General features: G+C 42.3%; 1 protein-coding gene across 1 annotated transcript in view; it reads left to right on the top strand.

Annotated features, from left to right (window-relative positions):
• NSMCE2 (NSE2 (MMS21) homolog, SMC5-SMC6 complex SUMO ligase) overlaps positions 1 to 23,054 on the top strand; it is a 167,910-nt gene that overhangs the window by 18,448 nt on the left and 126,408 nt on the right. Inside the window, exon 3 of the mRNA XM_065399222.1 lies at positions 16,169 to 16,275. Coding sequence (XP_065255294.1) covers positions 16,169 to 16,275 — 107 coding nt within the window. The remainder of the gene's footprint in view (positions 1 to 16,168; positions 16,276 to 23,054) is intronic.

The following is a 23,054-nucleotide window of genomic DNA, read 5'->3' as shown; positions in this document are numbered from 1 at the left end:
GTGTTCATTACTGTTCTGTCCCTTGTCCCTCCCCAGTTTGTACATTCACCACTGAATTTTCAAACCAGTGCATATTTAGCTCTGTCACTCCTGGCCTTTTTTCCTTTTTCTTCCCTCAATGATAAATTTTGTTGCTAAATTGAGGCTTTGTGCCAGGTTTCAGTTCACACCAAAAGAGTGTATCTGAACTATACTCTGCTGAAAAAGTATACGCTGACCCAACTGCAACTTGAAGAGCAGTGTTCATTTTATCAGTTAGGATTACACATTGGGATGAAATTCACCCCATGCAGAGGACTGGCATTGATGCCTATGCACCACTTAAGTCCCTGTTAAGCCCCAGTTTTAGGACATCAGCGGTGCATAGGCTTATGCTGGCGTGGGGTGAATTTCACCCTAATTGTGCAGTATAACTTTGATTAGCCAGACTCCCCCTCCTCCACTTTTCTCTGCAAGGATCTCTTGTATGTGAGAGGCATGACAAGTGAGATGTTATTAGGCTGATGGATTAAGCTCATGGCTGGAAGCCAGGAACTCTTGTGTTCTTATTCTAGCTCTGCTGCTTGGGTGGCTTTAGGAAAGCCACTTAAGTTCTCTGTGCCTCGGTTTCCCTTTTGCAAATGGAGATGCCTGCTTCACAGCAGTGCTTTGTGAGGATTTATTAACTAACATTTGTACAGCAGTTTGCAAATGAAAAGCTCCTATGTAGGTACTAAGTCTTATGATTGCTAATGTCTGATGTGTCTTGCTGGTAGAATTCACAGCTGCATGCTAGAAGTATTTCTAACCCTTCATATCAGAAGCACTGTGGTGGGGAAAGGGAGGGTTGGAAGGGAAGGACAGGAGAAAGAAGAAGCGAGAGATGGCAGAAGAAGAAAAAACAATATAAAATAATGTTCCTTATTGGAGACGGTAACTCTTTTTAGTCACATACAAGAAGTGTGGTGCTCCGTGGAGAGTCAAGTTGGGCATTGAGGAAATGGTAAGAGCAATAGAGGAAGGGCTGAATTCCCTGATGCAAGGTAAGAAAAAGATATGGGACAGGTTTCCACTTCGAGAAGCTTTTAAAATGGGCAGCCATGCCTGTGTGCTTTGATTTTAATAGAGGTAAGGTTAATAATACACTATGGAAATAGGATGGTGTGTTGCATCAATGGAGCAGGAGTGAGGGGTGTAACAGATATAATACTGAGACTGCTTATAGCATTAAGAATTGAATTACTAGTGTAAACTATGTAGGAACAAATGGTCCAGGAAAAAGTAAAGTCATAGACCTTTAAGGCTAGAAGGGATCATCATGTTCATCTATTCTGACTTCCAGCATAACACAGGCCAGAGAACCTCACCCAGTAATTGTGGCATCAAGCCATAAATTCTGGTTTAGCTAGAGTATCTGTTTTAGAAAGACATCTAATCTTTATCTAATGACTTCATGTATCAGAGAATCCAGCAAATCCCTAGGTAAGTTTTTCAGTCATTATTGTCACTGATAAAAGTGTGCATCTAATTTCTTAATTTGTCTAGCTTCATTTTCTAGCCATTAGATCTTGTTATGCCTTTGTCTGCTAAATTAAAGAGCCCAGTAATATCAGAAATCTTCTCTCCAGTAGGTACTCAGAGGCCATGGTCAACTCACCTTTCTTTTGGATAAACAGGTTGAGCTCCTTTACTTTCTTTCACTCTAGGGAAGACTTCGAAGCATTCTTATAGCTCTCTTTCGATCCCTTTAAAAAGATTGAGGAAAAAGTCAGATGGGTAGGAATGAGTCATCTTGTTCTTGTTGGCTTGGAAAAGCCTTAGGCCCCTGGTCCTGCACTGAGAACCATGTAGGGCTAGTGGTGCACCTGCACAGTCCTTAGTGCAGGAGCAGGACCTTAGAAAAAGCTGCCTCTGTCCTTTGGACATTGAACAAGGGTCTGAGAGTATGTTCTTGAAAGTGGGCTTCATCCTCGGGCAAAACTGGACAGCTAGAGTGCAAAATAATGGCTCAGACAAATGAGGTGAACTTCATGGGCTTTTTATGTATATCACTGAATTTTTATTAGGTCTCTTGTTCCCAAACTGCAGTCTGCGGTGCACTTGTTACTGATCCCTGGAGAGCTGGTAGCTCACATGATGAGGCTGACTCTTCCTCTTAGTTCCAGCTGTTTCTACAGATGTTCAGGAAACAAAAAGGAACCCTGATCCTATTACCTCTATTGGGGCTACTTGAGGAAACAGGAGTTGCCACCAGAAGGACTGGAGTTGCCAGTGGGAGAAGGGAACCAAGCAGCTGGACAGCATGTGCAGGAGAGAGGAGGCAAAAGGCAGATGGCAGAGAAGCATGTGCAAGGGAGCAGGGAGAGAGGAAAGAACAGAATGGATGGGAGGAAATGAAAAACGAAGAACAACAAGATAAAGTGTGATTGACCTTTTCACTTAGTGCATTCAAGACATTTGAAAATAACTAAACACTTTCCTAATGCTACTTTTCCATGTAGGCAATTGCTGTAGTTATCATGGGGATATTATACTGTTGCAAATGGAAGGGAAGGTGTTTCAGGCATTCATAAATGAATGGGAGGAGGGCTGGTCCACCTGACTGCATATGATGATTATTTACTATTTGTAGTAGCATAGCACCTAGGAGCCCCAGCTATAAACTAGGACCCCATTGTGCGAGATGCTGTGCAAACACTGAACAAAAAGACTGTCCCTGCCCCACAGAGCTTACAATCTAAGTGTAAGACAAGAGATAACAGATAGATAGACTAACAGGCGAGTATAAGGAAACAATCAGACAATTTTGGTCAGCATGATAGACTGTGGGTTCAGCACACCAGCAGCCACCATTGTCAAGTTTTAAAGAGGTATTTGAAGGAGGATAATGGATTAGTTTTGTGGATATTTACAAGGAGCTTGCCCTAAGCGTGATGGGAAGGATGGAAGAAAACATCATGGGCCAATTTGAGGCACCAGTCAACATCTTAATAGCAAATGAGAGACAATAGGTAGGGTGGGGATAGGCCATGAAGGGCTTTGAAAGTAAAGCCAATTAACTTATGTTTGGTGTGGTAGGGGAGGAGGAGTCAGTGGAAGGATGCAAAGAGAGGGGCAACATGGTCAAAGCAATAGGCTCGGAAAATGATCTTTGCAGCTGCATTCTGAGTGGATATGAGCAGGGGCAAGAGTGTATTTGCCAAGGTCAGAGAGAAGGATAGTGCAGTAATTAAGAGGCATGATAATGAGAACTTGGACAAGAGTTCTAGCTGTGTGGATGGATAGGAAAGGCCATATCCTAGAGATGTTATGCAGAAAGATCAGCAAGATTTAGTCAGCCTGGATGTGAGGACCTTGAGAGAGGTCTGAGTTGAAGATGAAGCCCAGGTTATAGGGCTGAGTGACAGGCAGGATGGTTGTGGTATCCATAGTGATACAGAAAAGAGATAATGGGAAGGGTTGGGTGGGGGAGATCAAGAGCTCTGTTTTAGCCATGTTGAGCTTGAATTGATGACTAGATATCCACAAGAAGATGTCAGAGGGGAAGTGTCCTCATGACATTTGGTGCAGAATATCAAAAATATATGATCCCTTTGTATTCTTTATTTTGCAGTAGCAGTGATATTTTGAAATATGTATATATTTTACTCCGCAATAGTGTCAACCTGAACAAACCAGTCATGAGTTAAAATGCATTACTCAGAAAAGACTTACAGAGAAAGCTAGTGGAGGTGGGGGGATGAAAAGAACACAATTCAGAAAGTGTGAACACATTAAGGAAGTATTTTAACATGCTTTTCCCAGACTGTAAGTGGGCTCAAAATCATATATTACACATAAATGTCAAGTGTCTAGAATTCCTTGTAGTTAAAGCAGTGTTGCAAAATTCTAGTTGCTTCTGCCATGGGCGAGCCTTCTTAAAAAAAAATCAGATGAGTAAATTATAATTTCCATATCAGTCATTGTGGTAAATTGTAGGTGAGTAGATTTAGTGCCTGGGTGGATGGATTATCATGACAATTTTGCAACATTGAGTTAAATTTTTAGTTTATAAATTGTTGTCAGCGTGGCTCTAATTGAAATGAATGTAATCCAAATGAAATCAGATATACCATCTGTTACTCGAAGTCTGCTAGTTATTTTCTCATAGACTGATTTTTTGGGGTCCAAATTTCTATTCAGCTTTCATTGGAGGTGGATTATCCTTCTGATGTCTTAAGATAACTCCTCTTTCTACCATTAAACTGATTATTACTGAAGACTTTTCTTTAGTGGAACATATCTAAGTTCAGGAATATCCCTTTATACTGTACATGCAAAATTGGCATGGGCACTTCTACATAATACCAAAGTAAAACTAAATAAAAATTTCCCAACAACATGAGGACAAATGTTCTAGACTAGGACACACTGTTCTCTGGACTCCAGCATATGTCCTTGACAACGACATAAATACCAAATAAAGCAGTGTGGTTCTGGACTGAATTAATTACTAACAATACAGTTCCTGATACTCATATTATGTGATAATAATCCAGTTTGTCCTGATGTACCATACAGAGGGAAATTTCCCCAATGTCCGAATAAAAACTCATGTTGCCAAACTTGGGCTCAATTTAGGTTTCCAATTCCTCCAAATTACCCTTTTGACAGCCAGGGAGCCCATTAAAAGCCATCTCTTTTCCCACTGTCTCAAAGAACATAGACAAACTGTGTTATCCAAAAGGCAGGCTGAGAAATCAGCATCTGTAGCAATCTACAGTGTACTTAAAGACTTTAAACAGTTGTTAGTGTCCTCTCAAAACCATAAGTATTTGCACACAAATAAGGGACCCATGCAAAGCAGTGAACTATGGTCCATTCTAGAACTAAGGGATGTAGAGAGTGCATTTTCCACAAGATAACCAGGTAGCAAGGCCTCATAGTTGGAGAAGTTTTTGTATTAGGTCTAGGGTAAATTAAGTTCCTGCTATGGATTTAGCCTCATCACTTACCAATATACAAGCAAGAGAATGAATACCATATACCAGCAATTTATGTCAAAAAAAGAGAGATTTGCCAATCCACAGAAGAGGATTTAGCTAAATGAAGGCCTGCTAGAGGCAGAATGGGGTGATGTTTTTCATTATGCTTGCAATTTATGTCCAGTCTTTGCCTTTTCTGTGTAAGAGGATTGGTATGATCTAATTTTACATCTTAGGAAATTATGGGCTCTGAAAGTTTCAGCTTTTATATCGCCACATAAGTAACATTTGAGGAGTGCCACATCAATACATGATTCACACTGAATAGGATGTTTCATACATGGGGCTAGGTAATTAATTTGTCCTTTGATCAAGGCAGGAACTGGAGTTCTAGCTCAGTGTTTCTCAACCTTTTTGATACCAGGGACCGGCTTGCTGCCTTCCTAAACTGTGTCAGGGAGATCTCGGGGACTGGCACCAGTCTACTGACTGGTTGTTGAGAAACACTGTTCTAACTTCCTTTAAGCTAGTCTAGGTTAAGTACTACCTGGAAATCCACAGTCAATCAGTCAGTTCCTTTGAACATACACTCAGAAATATCCAAGGGTCACATGCTCACCAAATAGTTCAGTTTGGATCTGATATTCGTTTTTACTGTAGCAACTTTCTCACGATGAAGCAATTTCCATCTACCTAAAAGACTGAATTTCACTACTAGGAAGTTACTTTCCATTATTTCCTGTAAATTGTCAATCCTATTCCTGAATATTTCATATTTTCTCTCTCTGCAGAGGGAAGGAAGACTGGTGAATTAAAGCTTGTGGACAAGACTGCAATACTGACATTGTTTCTGATTTCCTCCAGATAATTTGGAAGCCAGTAGTGCTAGAAATCCTAAAAGCAGGAACAGAAGAATTGGAATGCATGAGCAGGATGTCATCAACCTGTAGCCTGAATTTTTGATGAATCCTATTAACATGCATCCCATTTATTATCTACTTGTATCTCAAGTACCACAAGGCTTCATTGCTATAATGAATAATAATTTGGGGAGGGCAGTCCCACCTGTTTACCAATATTAAATGCGTTGAGAATAGTACACTTAGTTACCACAGAAGCCATTGTTATCATTTACTACTTTTATGTGTTTACAATATGCTTTGTGCTATACTAGACACAAAACAAAGAAACTACCTCCCCAATTTAATAAGAAATAGAGAAAATAGGACGCAATGGGAAGCCCAGAGGAAGGAATAACTTGAAATGGTGTGTATGTGTGTATAATGAGTAGAGCTAATTGAAAAATGGAATTTTCACCCCAAGGGGAATTTGATACTTAGACCTTTTATTTTCATTCCGAATTGGGTTGAAAAGTCAAAATGATTGAAACTTTGCTGCCTGAAAGTTCAGAAAAAAAAATGTGGTGAGATGTTTTCAATCAAAACAAAATGTTTCAACATTCCCAGAATGAAATGATTCATTCAATCTGTGAAAACGAAACAGTCATGTTGGGTCAGTCAACGTTAATCTGTATCTGAATGAGTTGCATACTGATTTATGGGAGTAGTAGTTTGGGTTCCTCGTGTCCCCATTATCCCCTGTGGGTTGAGCTATCCAGCTGAATTACATCTCCCATGATATACCATGGTTTCTTCCTCTGGCTGAGCCACTGCATTGCATCATGGGAGATATAGTCTGGCTAAGGAGCTTGACTCATAAGAGAGAATGGAGGGCATGAGGTATCCAAACTGCAATTTCCATGAGACACTATGGTGGCTCAGGCAGATGTAGAGATTATTGTCCAACTAACCAGAAACAAAACATTGAAAAATTTCTGCATAATCAACATTTTCCCCACTGAAAAATCTTGATTTTTTTTTTTAAAATTGAAAATATCCACCCAACTCTAATGGGATTTATTTGTGTGTGTGTGTGTGTGTGTGTGTGTAAAAATACCTTTTGTTTGGTTCACTTTTTGAGGCATTTATCGAAATGGTGGGTCTTTAGAAGAGACAAAATTACATACATTTCCCCCGCAAGAGAAATTTCTTGCCACAAACCAATGCTTGTCGCATATGAAATACACATGTGACTCCAACATTATCTCATGCTTTTTCTGCATGTAGATAAAGTACAGTACTGTGGGTATGATATTTTAAAGCAGTAAACAGATGGTTAAACAGATTTTTAAACCATCTTCTGAGAGTCAACTTTTGAGGAATCTGATCTGTTCCAGATGTGTCAAATACTTTAAATCAAGTTAGGCGGTAGGGGTGGAAAAGGAAAAAGATATATGTACTGAAATGTGTTTAGAAATACAAATAGTATGGCAGAATAAACCATGTGGAGGAATATGACCAAATTGTGTTAGTTAAAATATAGTGGAATGATTGAACAAGCAACATGGATTGGTAGACATCTGTGGAGGCGTGAGGGGGGTTAAAAGGAGTAACGTTATTTATCAGAAAGACAGAAATGGTAAGACTTTGATAAGGACTATGATATAGAAATCACATGGTTGCAAAAGAACAGGCAGAAATATAGAGAGAGGAAATCTTGAGAGGAGTTGGGGATTTTAACTATTATGTCACCTCAGTCAGGAAACATGGAAGGAGGATCAATGTGGTTTTAGCTAAAGCTTCTCTCAACTGATAAAGGAAACATTTTTACTTTAAAAAGTTATAAAGGAATAATGTTTAAAAATAACGAAGAAACTATAGGGGATTTAGAAGACAAAATATAGGAAATAATGCAGTGGCTTAGATAGTGGTTGGTATATATTCATTACTTCGTGAAGACCATTCCGTTTCTCCAAGCAGGAAGCTCCCATTACAATCAATGGTAAATGTACCCTATTGTAAATGTTGAAACTAAGCTGGAAAACAGCATACATTGTAATAATTGATTGAGAAAGGATACATATTGTTAGGATGAGGCTTGTGTTATTTATGGGAGACTGGTCTTGGATTTAGATGCGAAGATACTGTATGCCGCTTAGTCTTTCAGAGAACGAGTGTTTGCTTGTTGTCCTCTCCCCATCCCTGGCCTGCTTTCCCTGTTCTGCTTTGGGGCTGGGGACTGGGATGGTAGTAAGCGAGGATTTCCTCACCTGTCTGCTCCTCACTCGGTTTATTCCCACTCTGAAGGCCCTCTGATGTGTAGATGATATGGTGATAGATGCAAAGTAAGATCCCCAAAAGACTTGGAATTTAACATTGAAACAGCAAAGGTATCACATTCAAGCACTTAACTTGTTTACAATACTCCTCCCTACTAGTTAAACAGCTCTTGTTAATTCTTAAATTGGTCTTTCTGCAACAGTACATAGCTGTTAAGTAATATAATGAAGAGGCTACTTTACCTGCTCTTATTAGAATGTGACTTGGAAGTTTTAATAAAGAAAGAGGAGCTACCTGGAAGGAAAACTCTCTCCCACCCTTGGCCTGGAGGGAGTGAGGTGGCATTTGTGTAGGATGGGCATCAACATCAGATCAGGCAAGCTTCAATTCCCAAGGAGGCGAAGGATGCACAATAGCTATCTTTATGTGTTTCTCTCTAGGTATTTTTTATATTGCACCCAACACAAAGATGCATCATAGTAGTAAAAATGATGTAGAACTCATTCATTAAGAAGGACACGTGTTTCCCATCTCTCCTGTTGATTACATCATTTGGGTGTATGAAAGACAAACTTCTCATTTATTTATTTAATTATTTTTGGCAATATTATGCCATCCTCATTTGTGTTGAATAGTATTTTACTCTGTTCCTGATTCAGCCCAGCACTGCAGCACGTACTTAACTTTAAGTCAACATGCTTAAACATATGATTAAGTGCTTTGCTCAATCATGGCCTCTGTAAGCACTCTCGTATATTTCAGTGGGGCTACTTAGAGAGTAAGTATTATTCACTGTGAGTAATGGTGGCAGAATCTGCCCTTTATCTCCAGTGGCGCCTGATCTGGCCACTCAGATGCTGTGGGCAGGAACATCCGACAAGATGGTTTTTAGTTTCTGCTCTGAAGGTGGAGAAGATCTGAGCTCATTGTGACTTTCCAGACCCCACCTGTCCATAAAGTAAAAACAAGGTAGTTAAAAACAAGTACCATTAGGCTGTGATTTTCAAAAGTGCATTGGTTTAACTCTGCTCCCATTGAAGTCAAACGGAGTTTTATTATTGACTGGAATGAGTTACCTAGGGAGGTGGTGGAATCTCCTTCCTTAGAGATTTTTAAGGTCAGGCTAGACAAAGCCCTGGCTGGGATGATTTAGTTGGGGATTGGTCCTGCTTTGAGCAGGGGGTTGGACTAGATGACCTCCTGAGGTCCCTCCCAACCCTGATAGTCTACAGTTAGGCCAATGCTGAGCACTTTTGAAAATCTCTCCCTTAATCTCTCCTCACACACAAATACCTTCCACAAATACAGATGTTTAAATACACATTGACTCTTACCACAAAAATCATTCCAAATAGAGTACTCTTTCAACTATAATCCATCTTGGTTAAGAGGGCTTGCTGCTCACTCAGAGACAATGGTAGTTGCTGTGGAAAGACTAGACTTTCATCATTTATTTAGGTAGTTAATACTTTTGTGTGAAATACAATTTTAATTTGAAAAAAATCCAGTTCTGGGGGTGGACAGGCTGAGGGCACAGGAGAAGAACTGCTAGAGAACACTCTTCTCCGGAACCTTAAACTGGACCCAAGAGTCCTGGGTTTTTACATACCTCTGCCAGTGGGTTTCAAGCTATTTGCTGATAGCAAAGTGAGTGTTTCACTCCATTTAATGCAGAGGTCCCCAAACCGTGGTGCCCGCTCCCAGCTCTGCTTCGGTCCCGCCTCAGCAATGGCCCTGGCTCTCGGCCTGGCACCTGGCCCTGGCCTCGGGCCTGCCCCCACCCTCGGCCCTTGATTGCTGCTCTGTTCCCAGCCCTAGACCTGCCCCCAGCTGTGGCCCCAAACTCGGCCCCCTTACCCCGTCCGTGTCCGCTCTGGCTCCGGGGGAGGGCATGGACAGGTGTAAGGGTGTGTGATGACCCTGAAATGTTTGGGGACCACTGATTTAGTGGCTGAACTGAACAGAGGATAACAAACTACTACACCTCTACCCGATATAACACGGTCCTCGGGAGCCAAAAAATCTCACCACCTTATAGGTGAGACCGCGTTATATCGGGTTATGCCAGACTGGACCAGCTTCCCCTGCGGTGATTTAAAGGACCCTTTAAATCACCGCCGGAGCTCCGGCAGCGGCTGGAGCCTCTGGCCCTTTAAATCACCGCCCAAGCCTGGCTGCCGGAGCCCTGGGGCTCCAGCAGCCGGGCTCGGGCAGTGATTTAAAGGGCCTGGGGCTCCACACGAATTTGGCTATAACGTGGTAAAGCAGCGGGGCTCGGGTGGCGCTTTAAAGGGCCTGGGGCTTCCCGCTGCTTTACCGCGTTATATCCGAATTCGTGTTATATTGGGTTGCGTTCTATCGGGGTAGAGGTGTACTTCTACTAGTTATTCCATCAGCTGATATGGTAGAGATCTGTGCTGTGCATTTAAAGGTCTGCTGATGACCCAAGTTAGGGGTCAAATGTCCATCCTCAGTGAGCCATGGTCTCTGTGGAAAAAATAGTATGTGATCATGCAATTAAAGACTGTATTATAATGCATAGGCACAAGGGAGCAAATTAAGATTGCACAGGCAATCTTCAATCTGGTATTTTCTAACTTTGAAGTTCTTGACTTTGCAACTGTAATAATGTTCTTTTAACATTTTTGAATGTAATATATGTAGAGAGAGAGGTTTTTCAAAATTATCCCCCTACTACTGATATAAAAAGTCATCAGAGGGTCACATAAGCTGCAGGCCATGGATATGGAGAAGAATGGACATTCAGGTGGCTAATTCCAATGTCATGTAGCCAGGGCTTTGAAAAGGAGGACAATGACCTTCAACCGGACTATGTATGTGGGGAAAAAAGCATGTAAAATATTGCAAAGAATAAAATCTTAAGGCAATGCGGTTAAGGTTTTGTGGGGAAATACTTAGTGAACTTAACATATTCAGTTTAGCTACAAGGAGACTCAATTAACATATGCAAATGCTAGTGTATTTTACAGTACTATTATTACTGTAATAGCTAGGAGCATGGTGTTACTCATAGAGCTTGGAATGAACTCTGTGGTTATGAATTAAAAGTCGGGTTAGGAGACATTTGGGTGAGATACCAGAAAGGCACTGATCCTGCAGTTGCAGAACTGGGCCCCAACTTGGCCATTTGCTTCTAGCGTGGAAGGTTTGAATGCTATGGAGGTAGCTGACCTAGCATTTGGGGTTTGGGTAGAGGGGACCTAGCAGGAATGGCAGCAGTGGTCCCAAGTATGAGCCTTTACTCCCAGCTGAACTCTAGTAGTAGAGAGTGAGTTTCCTTTAGTCCTTTTCATGGGAGGGAAGGCCCCTTTCTGCAGTACAAGATCTGGGAGTAAGTTTGTTTGTTTGTTTGTTTGTTTTGTTTTTTTAAAACTGAAAGTCAAACAATGGAAACAGGGTGAAATGGGAGTGACCCCCTGAAATCTTCTTGACCATTCCCTTCCCCTTGGGGGAACAAAAAGACCAAAGGATTTTTCCTCTTAGTCATCAGTTTGTGGAAACAGGCTATCCAAAGACATACTGGGGGCTCCACTGCAGGTGTGGTTGCCATAAAATAGATGGGCTTCATGGAGCTGTAGTTCACTCCATCCTAGTGTATCTTTGTGCCTGCAATAAATTCTTCAAGGGCAGGCTGTAATCTTGGATGTGTGATACATATTGGCATTTATCTCGAAACATCTGCAGCCACACGTGCATGAAAGAACAGCAGCAGAAAGACAGCTCTTCGCATCATTTGAGACTAGAAACAAGCCGATGGGTGGGTGGAACCCTTGGGATCAGAGGACTGTAGGCAAGAGGTAGTTAAAGTTAATATCCTTCTTCCCCCAGCTGGGTTCCACCTCTTCGTTTGTGCTCAGTGTTTTGTTTTTAGGGCAACTTTCAAGTATTATAATGTAAAATCAGCTAAAGCCTCATTATTTAGTAGGTACAATTAGTTTGAGTTTTCAGTTCAGGGAATGTTCTGTGCAGAATTGACATGGCTCTGATGCTATGTTTAACAATGTCCTCCTCTTCCCTTTCAAAGTTTCAGAATATTTAGGCCAGTGAAGTTTCTGTATGTTGTGGATATGATTCATTTGGGCCATGGGAGGAGGGTGACAGTTACTTGCTACACAAATCTTTCCTGTGATTCATGAAACATCATTTGTGTCAGCCTTGTAGGAGGCAGTTCATCTGCCTCCTAGTAGGAGGGAAAAACACTGGCATCACTGCTGTCAGATGGGCATGGGAAAAATGGTAGTTAGACAGAAGAAAGTAGCAGGAACGCTGGGGCTCTGTCTGCAATACTTATTGATGTATTTAATGAAAGACTGATGTGTATCAAGCGTAGATGTCTTTAAGGAGAACAGCACTGCTACAATAGCCAAAAATACAAAAGAAGGTTGCTTTTTGTCGCGTTTTAATTTTTTTTCTGACTTTGTGTAAAAATGTCTTTGCACTTTACCTTCTGGTTGGCTGAATCCACTGTTGTTTCACATAGGAGAAAGCCCTTATTGCTGAACTTTGTTTCAGCAAAACTTTCAGTTTCTGCTGGTAAGAGCTGGGAGGTCAAATACAGTGTTGTATGCTTGCTCTCTGCAGAGATTTGCATTCTACTGTACCAGTAAACAGCAAAGACAGTTTACCAAATTCTATTAGCCTCCCCATAGGAAGGCATTTTCCCTGGCCCACCGAAAAGTTGAATAAAAACATTAAGTGTAACTTCCTTGTCAAAGTCAATGACCCAGATCATTCTAGCTAGATTTGCTCATGAAAGAAATACACCCTACAAAGGACCTCAATTCGGTATGGAAGATGGCTCAGCTGTTTCTGTGGCACTGTTGATCTTCTCTTCCAGACTCTGTGGAGGTCACCCTCTAAGTCTAGGATCCACATAGAGTAGATGAAGACTGGGAGAGCTGGGGACCTGTATTATCATTTAACCTGGGGTTGTATTATCTTTTCTATAGAGCCTCACTATCCCAGCCATCCCACATCCCCCTGCCCCCATCTCACCCAAGGACCCAGAAGCATCCATGAGGAATCCCTAGTAGTACTGCTCCAACGGACCTCTAGTATGACCCTGGAGACCTGCCTCAGGGTCTGTTGTGTGGGACTGAACAAATCCTGCCTCCCCACTCATGGGAATGATAGGCGAGGGACTCCATAAGTGTATTCCTCATGGAGGTTTCCAGCCTTCCCATCATCAACCAGGGGCAAGGAGGGGTTGAGTTGGGATAATGGTTTCAGCTGCTGCAGACCTAACAAAATTATCATTGAAAGTCAACATGACGATTCAGTATCTCAAAAGCCAGGATTTAGTCTCAGCTTCATGTATTACATGGAGGCGTTCCTACCAGCCTCAAGGCTGCATGATGTGCTGGAGTGGAAATAAGGAGGATTTTCTCATACAAGGGAATTATCTAGAGAAAAATGGCTACACAGTACGATTTGTGATGGTACTCCATAGCTAAACTCAATCTTTCACATAGATGGCTGGGGGGCTCAGCAGCTTTAAGGCAAACTACTACATGTTATACATATAGTTTCACCCAACCTTACCAATCAAGACACCCTCATAAAACTATAGATATAGCCAAAAAGAGGGATGAATAAGGGAAGGGAAAGGTGTTACATATGGGGGTATGGGCATGGTCTGCTTACACCACCTTGTCTCCATGTTAAATGTATGTAGACTCACATGGTTCAAGAAACATTCTCGTCTTGGGGTCTTGCTTATTGACAAATCATAATAGTTGAACATCAAATCCAGCACTAATCTGCCAGCCCTTCCCCTTAGGTTTGACAGTTCCTGCCTAAACCCATCTCCTTCCTGAAGCCTTTCTCAGGGGAGGCTTCTACTATTGTAGGTATATTCCACCTGGCTGGCATGGACAGCCACCTCCCAGGTCTTTCTCCTGACTCTGAGCCTCCCCCCTTTGTCTGCTCAGGTTCTTTTTTATTAGGAAGTGCCACCTCTGGGCTGCTGGCACATGATCCTTGGTCACCTGACTCAGCTGCTGGTCAGAGCCTAGAAGCAGGATGTTAGGACATGGGCATGTGCCCAGGAACCAGCATGCCATTACATGAGATTGTGTGTGGTTTTAAGAAAACAACACTCTGGAAAATAGTCATTCAGCATTATTTTGAAAGGGAGAGAGGGTGGTCCTGGGATGGATGACAGAGAAGGAAGATGAACCTCTCACAGCCACCAGTACAAAGGGATGATTACCTGCAACACAAGACGTGATGATTGAATTACTAGAAAACGGGTGGTGTCAGAATGCAAATATCTGCCAGAACAAGAGAGGTCTCTAATATAGCGAGGGCTTTTGGAAGTCCTACAGGCCCGCATCTAGTGTGAATTGATGTAGCGCCATTGGAGTCAGTGGGGCTATGGTGACTTATACCAGCTGAGGTCTGACTCTTGCGGCCAATCCTCTGCTTCGCAGGCTGCCAATTCAAGGCAGCCACAATATGACCTTATTGCTCAAACCAGTTAAGCAACGTTTTTCTGCGTTCTGCACAAGCTGCTAGTGATGTAGAAGCACTGCAAGGAAGAAGTTACAATAATTGAACCCCAGGGTCACCAGGGGCTGTGTTCCTGTTGCAGTGTTGTCATGGGATAAGTAAGGGCGCAGCTGAAAAAAAATTGCACAACTGGAGGAAACTATACACACTTTTGTACTGTATATGACAAGTGTCTCTCCCTGAAAGGTAATGTCCGAATAAAGAAAAAGCGAGTTTAGAATGGAAAAGCAGAGACATAACTGAAGGTGGAAGAAGGTGTTTGGAGTGATGCAGAGGGGAGTAAAAATAGTAATGTCTTACTGAACAACTGTTCTGTATTCACTACATTTGAGTAGGCAATGACTACTAACTGGATTAAAGCACTGTTTGGTTCATCATATGGCTAAGTCTTCCATTATTTCCTGTGTTATAAAATGCTGACTCCATTTGGATTTTACAATACTAATGTTTATTTTGGGGGAGAGGGGAAAGAAAGGGGACTAATTATAGCTTTGAACTCCACTACAATGAGACAGGGTTTCTATTAAATATTTCTCAGGCAGTCTGATGAGTCATGACATGCAACTTCTGCAGAAAATATCCTGATTGCCTAATGACTAGATGTTGGTAACTGAAATTACACACTCTCTCACACACACTCTCATGAAACCCAGGAAGTGTCTGTCTCTGAGTAAGTTGTTTATTGAAGTTACCCAAGAAATGTAAAAGGGCTTATGATTGCAAAATAGGTAAAAAAAAATATAACAGAAATTTGAGGAACATGACAAACACCTGCTGTACAACACCTGCTTTCACAAATAGTGAAATATTATTACTGTATTTTCATTCACAACATAGGAAGTACTTTCCATATTTTAAAGATAATAATGTATCTTCCTTATTAGGTAACAAAGGTCAAGCACTGATCAACTGTAAAGAAAGAAAAGCATTGAATCACCAGATGAAAGTAACAAAATTAAATACCTTTAGCACAAAATCTTTATAATAAGGATTGCCACAGCATAGTATGGTGCAGAGTACATTAAACACTTGCTCCACTGACTTACAGTTCAAACACAATTTCTTCTCAGAAGGACATGAAATTCACTTTCCGTCATAGATTTTTAAGTTCAGAAAGAACCATTATAATATCATCTGGTCTGATCTTGTGAATAACACATGCCCTAGCTTTCATTTGGATTCTATCCTTGGCCCTACTTCATTAATGCTCCAACAATTTATGGTTAACCTAGAGCATGTTTTAGAAAGACATCCAATAATTGAGAGTTTGGATAAATTGACCTCCAAATGTTGGAAAGACTACAGACTTTTTAAATTCTGCAGTAGAAACGTTTTCTCCGGAGTTTATAAACTATGAAGGTTTCACCCCTTAAGCCTGTAATTCAACTTTGGGAGGCTATAGCTACCTTTCAGATAACAGAATTTAAATTAATTGGGATTTGAGTAATTAAATGTTCACTGTATTTTAATAATTTATGTTTTTAAATGATTGCAGATGAATTTAGCTAACTCCTATCCAGTCATGTTCCCATTTGCATGGAGGAGTGATGAATGCCTATGTACTTTGTTTTGCAGATGATGTAGAGGAGGTTAACAGTATGGAAAGTGTGATGTTAGAATATGCTGCAATGGACAGAGAGCTAAACCATTATATGCAAGCAGTTGAAGCTACAGTACATCAGGTAACTGATCATTGCCATGCCAAATATGGATAAGATTTTCTAAAACACTTTTAATTCTTACAAAAATTACATTAAAAGAACATTTAGTCTTCAGAATCAAAGGCTGCAAAGTTAGGAAATACCAGAATCAAGGTTGCCCATGCAACCTTAATTCAGCCCTCTTTGCACATGCATTGTGATACAGTGTTTAATAACATGATCACATACTACTTTTTCCACAGGACTACTATTGCCTTCAGTGTAGAGGATGGAAGGCACTCTGGGAATGAACCAGGGTTGTGTAGTTAATAAATAGTTTGATAGGAAATGTACCTCATTTGTTGCAGAAGTTGGAAGATGGTTAGTGAACAAAGCAGGTGACTGTGGGAATAAAAAAGATGATCCCCTGGTTCAGGCAGTTGAATGCCACCTTTAGGAACTGGAGTCTATCCCTGCCTCATCACAAAGTTCCTATGTGATGCTGAGCAAATAGTATTTTTGTTTTTAAAAAAGCAAACTGGTAATCAGAAATTCCATGATCTTGAACCATATTGACTCTCATATGGATTCATCATCAAGGTTAGAACCTTCAAATCTATAGCCCAGACCTCTGCCACTTGAGCTAACAGAGTAAGTAATAGCAGTAGAAAGTTGTCATCTTCTGTGGAGCCAGCCACTAGAGGGAGACGAGACACACATTTTGCAGGGCTTTCACAGCTATCTGCTGACCGCAGAGGAATGTTGAGACTCTGTAATCTTGAGTTCTATTCTAGAGACAAGTGTGCTGTAGTGGTTACAGCTCCTTTTGCACATGTCCCCTTCTTTTCCTGCCCCTTCAAGTCTGTGTCCTAATCTCCCCTCCCCATTTCACCCCCCTCAGCTTCCCATCCTGATCCCCAAGTCCTCACCATCAGCACTTTGTTCCAGGCCCAGTCCCCTATCCTGGTTCAGTTCCTCATCTCAGACTCCCCCATCTGTTCTCTCCCAGCTCAGCTCTTCAACCTGTCTGCCTTCCTGGCAAGCTGATTGTTTTCATCAACTGTCTTGCCACCAGCAGGGGGAGCATTGAAAGCATAGAAGAGAATGTTCCTGCTTTCACTGCCTGTGACTGGCCCCAGAGCAGCCCCCAGCTGCCAGAAGAAGCAATTGCAGGGAAAGCCCTGCTCTCAGCCCCTGTCCCATTGCTCAGTACAGAGTGGGAGTCTTCTGTGAATGTAGCTGCTAAATCTCTACTGAGTATATGCAAACTGAGATTTTCAGGGGCTCATAACCTGGCCAGTTGTGGGCAGATTTTCACAGAGAGCAAAAGACACATTCCTGCCACCATAGCGTTCTCCCTGCCAAATATCACATCTCTTCTTTAAAGCACAGAAGCCCTAGAGCTTTGACAGGTGTTTTGGGAAAAAGTCACATGGGAAAAAAGTCACCCTGAGCAGGTGCCTTCAATCTAGGAGAAGAAGTGTAATACAGGTTACAGCCTCGCAGCAGAACAAAGAGATCAGGGGAGGACAGCAAGTGTTTTTTTCTGTAGCTGTTCATGGGAAGTGGGAGCTTCTACAGCTCTACTCTTCTATTTATTACTTATTCTGCACCCATCAAGTGGGCTAATTTCAAAGCATGCAGGTGGCCTCCAAACTATACAGCATCTCTCCTGCTGGTGTCTATGGCCAGCTGTCAATCTACCTTAGAAAGGGGGGCACTTTCCCCTAAAATCTATGTAATAGTTAAGGTGAATGAGACACTGGTGCTATTTCTCCTTCATCCTTACCAAAGTTAGGGTGGCTGCTATTGGAAGCAGAACAGACAGAACCACATGTTAAAGCAGCCTCTGGTGGCCAGGCTCCCTGCTGACTTGGGAAAGACCCAACAGAGGGTCCAACTCTTTCCCAGGGACAAAGCACCAGGCCATTAATTTGTGCAGACAGAGATTACCATTTTTCATTTATTAACATAACTCAACCTGAAGGTAAAAAAACACCTTTCATCAATCTGATCTTACTGTGTGTGTGTGTGTGTGTGTGTGTGTGTGTGTGTGTGTGTGTGTGTGTGTGTGTGTGTGTGTAAATGGAAGAGCACAGTGATTCCAAACACATGATGCATTCTGTATGCCTTGCTTTCTTCTTATGAACCACACTTAAAAATAAGTGTCCATCAAGCAGTATGAAAGCTTGAAGCTGATAGGATAGGGAGAGCTTGTCCTCTGCCTCCAGGCAGGATCTGTTCTGCTGCAGTTGTCTGGAGTTCAAACTCCTGATATTTCACCTTATGTAACCCTTGCCAGTTGCACTTACATGCCAGTATAAGACGACAGAAGCTCACAATGAAAATAACAAGGAAGTAGTATGAAGTATAGTTATAAGTTTCCAAAAGCCAAGTGTTTGTTGACCTAATCTGCAGTTGGAGCAACACACAAGGTGAAACTTAGCCGCATCCTCTTCTGGTTGAATCAGCAGCCTGTTGAGTAAGAAATGAGCAAATGCAGTGCTGTTTCCAACAATAGACTGTGGGAAATCCTTTGTCCGTGGAAATTCCCTCTAACACTGAATTTAGCTCACCTGTGTAATGACTTGCCCTGTGCCACTTCTCCTTTTTTAACAAGAGTCTGTTTCCTGTAAAGTAAACACCGCCCAGGTTACTCTCCATGCAAAAGAAGCCTAAACAGTGATGTCGTTTGTTTTCACTTAAAATAAAGTTAAAAACCAGATTGTTCTGTTCTGGCCCCTTTATGCTCCTTAAGTGGAACAAAGAGGCTGGGAACCAAGCTGGACTGGCCAGTTGAGAATTTCTTGCCTTGAGGAGCTTTTATCGGACAGAGAGATAGTGTACCCAGCTCCTGTGACACCACTTTGCCCCCTCTCAGCCCTGTCATAGGCGTTTGCTATGGGCAGGACAGGGGAGTGGCTGAAGTACTCGGCTTCTCATCTATGCTCTTTTGGTATATGGTTCATTAGGGGCTGTGTCCAGTTAGTGTAATTTAGAGCAGTCTCTGGACGATTCCAACCAAGGCAGATCTCAGGGTAGCGCAGATCTGCCCTGAGAATCAGGAAACCATAACCAGCTCCCTGATGGCTCTGCCCCTCAGACCATCTGCTGCACAGCAGAGAATCTGGGCATTTATTGTGCCAGTGGAAGGAAGATATTAAGGTGGGGCTGATAGTGCCGCCTATACTTAAGGTTGCCCAACATTTCCCATTATAAGACTCTGTTTTCAGTTGCTTATAACTTTGCCAAACTTTAACCATTTATCTCTCTTCTGCTCTCACTGCAACTGTTGCTGAGCACAGGCAGCATGCAGGTGAAGGAAGAATCAGCTTGACCAGGGGTCGGCAACCTTTCAGAAGTGGTGTGCCGAGTCTTCATTTATTCACTCTAATTTAAGGTTTCGCGTGCCACTCAGCAAATCCAGAGTAACTCCACTGAAGTCAATAGAGTTACTCTGGATTCACACTGGTGTAAATACAAGCCAATTCTCGTCCATTGTCTTTCCTGCCTTTGTCTGATGTAAAAGGGGACCATGTATACTGATTTTGAGCAAGGCGGATTGTGCCCCTTCAGGTCGGGCCCATTTTTTGGGTGCAAATGCAAAAGTTATTTTTTGAACTATACTGGATTAAATGAGCTTTTTTCTTGGTGCTCTTATGCGATGGGAAGAGCACTCAGACAAAAAGCTTATGCTGTAGATCAGGGGTCGGCAACCTTTCAGAAGTGGTGTGCCGAGTCTTCATTTATTCACTCTAATTTAAGGTTTCGCGTGCCAGTCATACATTTTAACGTTTTTAGAAGGTCTCTTTCTATAAGTCTATAATATATAACTAAACTATTGTTGCACGTAAAGTAAATAAGGTTTAGTGGCCAGGACCCAGGCAGTGTGAGTGCCACTGAAAATCAGCTTGCGTGCCGCCTTCGGCACACGTGCCATAGGTTTCCTACCCCTGAGCTTGACTAATGCAGAGTGGTGAAGAAGAGTGGAGGTGGGAATCTCCATCCTTAGAGGTTTTTAAGGCCCGGCTTGACAAAGCCCTGACTGGGGTGATTTAGTTGGTGTTGGTCCTGCTTTGAGCAGGGGATTGGACTAGATCAGGGGTAGGCAACCTATGGCACGCATGCTGAAGGTGGCACGCGAGCTGATTTTCAGTGGCACTCACACTGCCCAGGCCCTGGCCACCGGTCTAGGGGGCTCTGCATTTTAATTTTATTTTAAATGAAGCTTCTTAAACATTTTAAAAACCTTATTTACTTTACGTGCAACAATAGTTTGTGAAGCACTCGTATGCTTTGGTGAAAGCACTAGAGAAAAGCCCAGAGGAAATTCATAATATTTTATTCCCTGCAGGGTTTGGATAGTGTAAATTAAGCCCTGAGGCCACACAGTGAATAAGAAAAATAAAGAAATGTTGAATAGCTACACAATCCGTGAATGAGCCTCCTTCACTACACACCCTGATTCATTCCCAGAATGGGTCCATTTAGTGTACTGAAGGAGGCAGGGGCCCCTTGGAAAAAGAGCATGTGACCATGTAATTAAGAGACTATCATAATACATGTGTGCAAAGGGGGCAAATTAAGGTTGCACGGGCAACCTAAATTCTTGCATTTGCTAACTTTGGAGTGCTTGACTCTGCAACCTTAATGGTCTTCTACCATAGCTTTTTGGATGTAATTTAGAATGAATGATGTTCTGTGCTGACTGCAATCTCCAAACTATACTTTAAACAGGATTACAGTGTTAAGGTTCTGTGCTCACTTCCCTACAAAAGCTGGGTTGAGGAGGCATTTCAACACATTTTTAATATTTACTTTTGTGTGTGTGTGTGTGTGTGTGTGTGTGTGTGTGTTTTGTGCTAAACAGCATGTAGAGGCTTCCGTTATGTTTGTAACATAGCCAGGCATATTTTATGTGAATTAGTTAGCTCCTACCCATGTGGTTCACTTTCGTAATATGTTGGAGGCCATGTTTCATGCAATGCAATAGAAGCTGCATTTATCAAATACTGTGTGTAAAGAAATACAAGAGCATTGTTCTTGCTGGATTTATCTAGGTTCATAGAACACATTCTCAACATGATTTCTGAGTGCCTTACTGTGAGGAAAATAATCTCTCTCCTTTGTAGAGATTAAGGGTATGTCTATATGTACAGTGGTGCAGCTGTGCTGATACAGCTGTGCCTCTGAAGCACATCTGGTGAAGATGCTCTGTGCCAACGGGAGAGAGCTCTCCCGTCGGCATAAAAAACCCACCTCCACGAGTGGCGGAAGCTATGTTGGTAGGAGAAGCTCTCCCACTGACATAGTGCTGTGCACACGAGCACTTATGTCGGTATAGCTTATGTTGCTCAGGGTGTGGAATATGTAGATGTAGCCAGTGGTCTAGATCCTGCAAATTCTTATTCCTGCACTTGCCTTTATGTACTTTGACTTCAGTAGGGCTATTTGCATTTGTAAAATTAAGCATGTGCCTAAGTGTTTGCAGAATCAGCACTGTAGGTAAGAGGGAATTTATCAGAGCAAGAGGCATAGTATCTCTGCTTTCCCAGTGCTTAGTCATGTCAGGGCTTTGGGTCCAGACAAGAAAGAGGTGATGTTGATACACTGGGAGAACCTCCAGAAGAAAAGGTGAAGCTCATATCTACTCCCTCTATTTCAGAAATCTGCTTGTTGTTTGTTACTTTGTAAAATAATGAGTCCTAGTGGATAGAGAGATGGACTGGGACTCAGGAGACCTGGATTCCATTTGCAGCTTTGCCATTGGTCTGCTTGGGTAACTGTGGGCGAGTCACCTTACGGCTATGTGCCTCAGTTTCCCTATCTATAAAATGGGGATAATGAAGCTTACCTCCTTTGTAAAATGCTTTGAGCCCTACCAGTAGAAAGTGCTATATGAGTAGGTATTATTTGATTTTATTACTGAGAATTATAATTGGGAGTCTTTTGGGTTCTGCAGCTACTTTTGGATTCCTAGATATCCCCAAGAACAAGGCTCTTAGTGACTTAGTGGCTTTTCTCGTATGGATTTAAACTTTGGGGGTGGGAAGCCAGGGCATTCTCAGCAGTTGGGCTCTTGATTCTGGAATTCACTCCCCCATTTATTGAACACATCCTGAGTTAAGGCATATCTGTTCACTGGCATTTTTCCTGAGTAATTTGTCTTTAGTGAGTTCTGTTTTTTTCTTGTTTTTTCCTGTTAGGAACAGTTTTGGGGTTGGGGGGTTAATTTGATTATCTCCAAATACACAGTCAGTGACGTAGCCAGGTGGAGGGAACAGGGGGAGCGATCCAAAAAAAAAAGGCGCCATCCACTGCGGCGCTTTTACTCAGCCGGCAGCGCTCTGGGTCTTCAGCGGCATTTCGGCGGCGGGTCCTTCACTCACTCAGCGGGTCTTCGGCGGCATTTCGGCAGCGGGTCCTTCACTCACTCAGCGGGTCTTCGGCGGCATTTCGGCGGCGGGTCCTTCAGTGCCGCCGAAGACACCCAGAGCGAGTGAAGGGCCCGCTGCCGAAGTGCTGCCGAAGCCCCGGAGGCCGGCGGGTGAGTAAAAATTAAAAAGGTGCCAAGAAATTGACAAGGCGCCACTTGTGCTCAGTGAGGAAGCGGCCGCTGCCCCGCTCTCCCCCCCCACCCCCCCGCTACGCTACTGTATGCAGTATATTGTTTTAATTAGTGTAAACATTTCCAAAGATCATGATGGGTGTGTTTTTATAAACCCGTCTTTAATCCAGTCATTCTTAGGAGTAGTTTGTTTTTTTCTGCTAGTATTAAGAATTTTTAAAATCTGCCTTATTTATTGCCGGCAAAAATCACT

The sequence above is a fragment of the Emys orbicularis genome, chromosome 2, assembly GCF_028017835.1.
Source record: "Emys orbicularis isolate rEmyOrb1 chromosome 2, rEmyOrb1.hap1, whole genome shotgun sequence".
NCBI lineage: Eukaryota > Metazoa > Chordata > Testudines > Emydidae > Emys > Emys orbicularis.
Note: the sequence above shows the minus strand (reverse complement) of the source record. Positions and strands in the feature narration are given on the sequence as shown.